General features: G+C 49.1%; 1 protein-coding gene across 1 annotated transcript in view; it reads left to right on the top strand.

Annotated features, from left to right (window-relative positions):
• Positions 1–71: 71 nt before the first annotated feature.
• XRCC6 (X-ray repair cross complementing 6) overlaps positions 72–6,203 on the top strand; it is a 29,648-nt gene continuing 23,516 nt past the window's right edge. The window contains exons 1-3 of the mRNA XM_062202772.1: positions 72–158; positions 638–732; positions 3,301–3,413. Of these exons, the coding sequence (XP_062058756.1) occupies positions 654–732; positions 3,301–3,413 (192 nt within the window). The 5' untranslated portion in view covers positions 72–158; positions 638–653. The remainder of the gene's footprint in view (positions 159–637; positions 733–3,300; positions 3,414–6,203) is intronic.

Genomic DNA, 6,203 nt, shown 5'->3' with positions numbered 1-6,203 from the left:
TGCCGGGGTTGGCCCTTGGTAGGGCCATGTGTAGAAGCCTGAGGGAAAGAAGCGCGCGCTGTGCGTGATGACGTAGGGGGCGTCGATTGGGAGCGCGAGCGCGAGCCCGCGCACGCGTGATTCCCGCCTTGTGCAGGTCTCTCTTGGCGGCGGCTGAGGTAGGCGGACGAGGCGTGCGTGGCTCCCGGGTCTTCGCAGGCTCGGTTCTTGTCGGCCGCTCCGTCTCCTGCGCTCCCCCGAGCCTCGGCGCGGGGCGGCGTCAGCCGGAAGTGTGCGGCTCTGAGGGGAAGGAGACGGCCTCTGGGCGGGGGCGGCCACCGGCGTCTGGGACCGCACGACCGTGGCCGGCTGAGGGGCCGGGGTCCCGGAGGGCGCCCGTTAGAGGACGGGGTATCCCGGAGCTGGGGTCCCTCACGGCCCAGAGGGCGTCGAAGGCGGGGCGGGCCGGCTAGGACGACGCGGTTGAGAGCGGCCACCCGGGCCTCCGCGGGGCTCGCAGCGACCGTGGGGGATCCGTAAGGACCCGTCCACGTTCCTCGCGTGTCCGCCCGAGCCTTTGGGACAGCTCGAAGGAGCCTGCGAGTGAGTGCTGTTGCTTTCCTGTTTCCGTTGTTACCGATCTTCTCTGCCCTGGTAGTGGAGCGGTGACCACCATGTCGGGCTGGGAATCGTATTACAAAACCGAGGGTGATGAAGACGTGGAGGAAGAGGAGGAGAGCCCCGAAGCGAGCGGTGAGTCACCGGGAGGGGCGTGTGCCCACGGTGCGGGTGGGCTCTGCGCCCGATGCCCTCGGCTGCTCTTCCCGGGCCGTCGGAAATACTTTTCTGCCTTGGAAGTTTGCAGAGCTACCCCAGCCTCTTTTATTGACGTCCAGCTCTTCTAGTCTGTGGGATATTTCTATCCTTAATATTCGTTCTGAGTCACTGCTAGACTGACATCTGTTGAGCCCCAGTAAATGACCCTGGTCACAGGTGTCCTTTGTTAGCGTAAACGGCCCAGGTGAGCCTCTTCCTCGCCCAGAAATGTCCTTTGTCCTACAATAACTGGGCAGTGGAAGAGTAAATCGTAGCAACACGTCACAAGAGTGATTGCCTCCGGGTTTGGCAATGTAAGTTCAGGCAACATGGTAACACTTGGGGCAAAGGAAGAGAAAAACAGGGCAGGAGTGCTTTGACTACTGGTTAATTTAACTCCTGGGTAGAAATTTTTTCTTTAAAAAAGAAAAAAGTTTATTCATTTGAAACGTACAGTTATAGAGAGAGAGAGACATGGGTAGAAATTTTTAAAGATTTTTATTGAATGTGGGAAACATACTACAAGAAATACACTTGTAAAAAGTAAAGGAGAAAATTTAAAACACTCTATATAATCTACCGCCCTAACACAGCCACTACCAGCATTTTGACATTTTCAATATTTTCCAGCTGGCGCCGTGGCTCAACGAGCTAATCCTCCGCCTAGCGGCACCGGCACACCGGGTTCTAGTCCTGGTCGGGGCGCCGGATTCTGTCCCGGTTGCCCCTCTTCCAGGCCAGCTCTCTGCTATGGCCCGGGAAGGCAGTGGAGGATGGCCCAAGTACTTGGGCCCTGCACCCCATGGGAGACCAGGAGAAGCACCTGGCTCCTGCCTTTGGATCAGCACAGTGTGCCGGCGCTGCGGCAGCCATTGGAGGGTGAACCAACGGCAAAGGAAGACCTTTCTCTCTGTCTCTCTCTCACTGTCCACTCTGCCTGTCAAAAAAAAAAAAAAAGGAAAAAAAAATTTTCCTTATATATTAGTCTTATTTCCTAAGTATACATATCTGTTTCTCTTTATATCTATTTTTTATCTTTTAATTACAGTGCTTACACTTTTTTTAAAAGATTTATTTATTTCGCTTGAAAGTCAAAGTTACAGAGAGAGAAGGAGAGGCAGAGAGAGAGAGAGGTCTTCCATCCGCTGGTTCACTCCCCAGTTGGTTGCAACAGCCAGAGCTGCGCTGATCCAAAGCCAGGAGTTCTTCCAGGTCTCCCATGTGGGTGTAGGGGTCCAAGGACTTGGGCCATCTTCTAGTGCTTTCCCAGAACATAGCAGAGAGCTGGATCGGAAGTGGAGCAGCCAGGACTCGAATCGCCTCATATGGGGATGCTGGTGCTTCAGGCCAGGGCGTTAACCTGCTGCACCACAGCGCTGGCCCCTCCATATCTTATTACGATAGAATGCTAAGAGGTAGAATTCATTGGGTCAAGGTAGAGCTTTTGTTTGAAGCTCTTGTCACATATTACCATATTGTTCGTTCCCAAACACAGCTAATTAAAATCATTCTATTAAGGCTGGCGCAGCGGCTCAATAGGCTAATCCTCCGCCTACGCCGCCAGCACACCGGGTTCTAGTCCCGGTAGGGGTGCCGGATTCTGTCCCGGTTGCCCCTCTTCCAGGCCAGCTCTCTGCTATGGCCCGGGAAGGCAGTGGAGGATGGCCCAAGTGCTTGGGCCCTGCACCCGCATGGGAGATCAAGGAGAAACACCTGGCTCCTGCCTTCCGATTAGCACGGTGCGCCGGCCACAGCCCGCTGGCCGCAGCGGCCATTGGGGGGTGAACCAACAGCAAAGGAAGACCTTTCTCTCTCTCTCTCTCTCTCTCTCTCTCACTCTCTCACTGTCCACTCTGCCTGTCCAAAAAAAAAAAAAAAAATTTCTATTAAGAAGCAACTGTCAAGGGGAGTCGATCACGTGTTACATGTTTTTATGGAAAACATGACATCACCTATGAGATACACCAAAAAGAGAAGAAAGAAAACTTGAATCTGATAAAGCCTCCATAGGTCCTTAGGACAGAGGACTGTGTTAATCTCTGCCAAAACGAATGTAGTCAGCGAAATCAGAATGTGGGAAAGTGTAGTTGGCAAAGCGTCCTGTTTTTTCAGCAAGTAAATCACAAGGAACATGGGAAGGAGGGGTATCTGTAGGTGAAGAAGCTTTGAAGACTTTTTTTTAAAGTCAGCTAATGTTTAGGATGTACAGTTGGGTGATAAAACTGTTACAAAAGAAGTAAGGTAGTGACTCAGAGTCAGGGATAGAAGTTGCTTTTGGGTGGAGGTGGGTATTGTGATTGGGAGAGTATAGAAAGCACTTCCAGGGTGGCTGACGAGGCTCTGTTTCTGGACGTGGGTGGTGGTTTTAAAACCGTTGTTTACCTTATAGTAATTCATTACGTTATACTTCCGCTTTATGGGATTTTCTATATGTTTTGTATGCATGGTAAACATGATAAATACGAATACAAGGGCAAACGTTTCTTTCTGTTTTTTCCCCCATAGGAGAATACAAATACTCAGGAAGAGACAGTTTGATTTTTTTGGTTGATGCTTCTAGGGCTATGTTTGAATCTCAGAGTGAAGATGAACTGACTCCTTTTGATATGAGCATTCAGGTAAGACTACCTTTTTTTTTTTTTTTTTATAAAGTATTAAGCACCGCTTAAAAATGTATGGACCCTGGGGTAGGTGTTTGGCTGGCAGTTAAGACGCTGACATCTCGTATCAGAGCACTTGAGTTCCTACTAATGTGGACCCTGGAGGCAATAATGATGTCTCAAATCTAAGTTCCTACCACCCATGTATGAGACCTGGATTGAGTTCCTGCTTCTGGCTTTGACCTGGTTCAGTCCTGGCCATTGCACTTGGGGAATGAACCAGCAAGTGAGAATGCTTGCTTGCTCAAAAAAAAAAAAAAAAAAAAAAAAAGATAAATAAAACACCAACTCTGAAAAGTTGGTTTGTAGGGCTGGCATATTGTGGTACAGGGGATAAAGCTGGGATGCTGGTATTCCATATGGGTTCTGGTTCATCTCTGGCTGCTCCACTTCCAATCCTTCTCCCTGCTAATGGCCTGGGAAAAGCAACAGAAAATGGCCCAAGTGTTTGGGGCCCTGCCACTCATTTGGAAAGCCTGGGTGAAGCACCTGGCTCCTGGCTTTGGCCTGACCCAGCCCTGGCCATTGTGGCCATTTGGGGAGTGAACTAGCAGATGGACGATCTATTTCAGTTTCTGCTTCTCTCTCTCTAACTTTCAAATAAAAAAAAAAAATCTTAAAAAAAAAAGTTGCTTTCTAAGTGATAATTGGTTGTTAGCCTTCCAGGATGGCTATCTATACTTGTAACAAAAAACGTAAGAGTGTTGAAGAACACTCACTTTATTCTTGGCTTGGACTTAAGACTGTAGGAATCCACGGCCTCCACCTTTTGTGTTAGCACTGGTGGTAGAGGTGGGCTCCTCCTTCTATAGAAATGGGAGTATAAAGACAGGGAATTTCTGGCAGTTACGGTGTGAAGACTCCTTATGTACATGATCTGTGGGAGTTGAATGTGTGACTGTAAAAAGATAACTACAACAAAAAGACAAACTACTCCAATTTTAAAATGGGCAAAGGACTTGAATAGATATTTCACCAAAGATATCCACATGACCAACAAGCACATGAAAAAGGCTTAACAGCTTCAGTCATTAGGAAAGTGCAAATCCAAGGCACAATGAGATACCACTTCACACCCACTAAGCTAACTATAATATATAAAAAAAAGCAAAGCATAAATGTTAGCTGTGGAGAAGCTGGAACCCTTACACATTGCTGGTGGGAATGTAAATACTACAGCTGTTGTGTGGAAAACAGTCTGACAGTTAAAAACACAGAATTACCATGTGACTCAGATCCCACCCCGACATATATAAGCAGGAGAATAAAAATAGGTGCTCCAATCCTGATTCTGCCCAATACAAACTGCAGATGCTGGACTAGTTGTTGAAAGTCTTGGTGGCTGTTTCCACATCTGTAAAATGGGGAGGATACTACTACTACCTCATCAGATTGTTGTGAGGATTAAATATTTTTGTTCCTTAAAATGAGGTGTAGAGGGGCTGGCGCTATGGCATAGTGGGTAAAGCTGCTGCCTGCAGTGCCAGCATCCCATATGGGTACCCGTTCAAGTCCCAGCTACTCCACTTCTTTTTTTTTTTTTTTTTAAAGCTTTTTAAAATTTATTTATTTGAGAGGTAGAGTTACAGACAGTGAGAGGGAGAAACAGAGAGAAAGGTCTTCCATTCGCTGGTTGACTCCCCAATTGGCTGCAATGGCAGGAGCTGTGCTGATCAGGAGCATCTTCTGGGTCTCCCAAATGGGTGCAGGGGCCCAAGGACCTGGGCCATGTTCTACTGTTTTCCCAGGCCATAGCAGAGAGCTGGAGCAGAAGTGGAGCAGCCGGGACAAGAACCGGCGCTCATATGGGATGCCGGCGCCACAGGCAGGGGATTAACCTACTGCGCCACAGCGCCAGCCCCCCCCAGCTGCTCCTCTTCTGATCCAGCTCTCTTCTATGGCCTGAGAAAGCAGTAGAAGAAGGCCCAAGTGCTTGGGGCCCTGCACGTGCATGGGAGACCTGGAAGAAGTGCCTGGCTCCTTGCTTTGGATTGGCCTAGTGCTCGCTCGCTCACTATCTCTCTCTGCCTCTCCCTCTCTGTAACTCTGCCTTTCAAATAATAAATCAATAAATAAATCAATCAATAAATATTTGGAAAAAAATGAGATATAGGAGCTGGCATTGTGGCATAGTGGGTTAAGCTGTTGCTCGCAATACTAGGTATCCTTTATCACAATGCTGGTTTGAGTACTTCCTGTTCTTTTTTTTTTTTTTTTTTTTTAAGATTTATTTATTTATTTGAAAGAGTTACACAGAGAGAGGAGAGGCAGAGAGAGAGAGAGGTGTCTTCCATCCAATGGTTCACTCCCCAGATGGCCGCAACAGCCGGAGCTGGGCTGATCTGAAGCCAGGAGCTTCTTCTGGGTCTCCCATGCAGGTGCAGGGGCCCCGAGGACTTGGGCCATCTTCTACTGCTTTCCCAGGCCATAGCAGAGAGCTGGATTAGAAGTAGAGCAGCCAGGTCTCGAACCGGTGCCCATATGGGATGCCGGCGCTTCACACCAGGGCATTAACCCACTGTGCCTCAGTGCCGGCCCCCATACTTCCTGTTCTTTTTTTAAAGATTTATTTATTCAGGGCCGGCGCCGTGGCTCAATAGGCTAATCCTCCGCCTAGTGGCGCTGGCACACCGGGTTCTAGTCCTGGTCAGGGCACCGGATTCTATCCTGGTTGTCCCTCTTCCAGGCCAGCTCTCTGCTGTGGCCCAGGAGTGCAGTGGAGGATGGCCCAAGTGCTTGGGCCCTGCA

This window comes from Lepus europaeus, chromosome 10 (genome assembly GCF_033115175.1).
Source record: "Lepus europaeus isolate LE1 chromosome 10, mLepTim1.pri, whole genome shotgun sequence".
Lineage (NCBI taxonomy): Eukaryota > Metazoa > Chordata > Mammalia > Lagomorpha > Leporidae > Lepus > Lepus europaeus.
The sequence above is the reverse complement of the archived record's forward strand: the minus strand, read 5'-3'. Positions and strand labels throughout refer to the sequence as shown.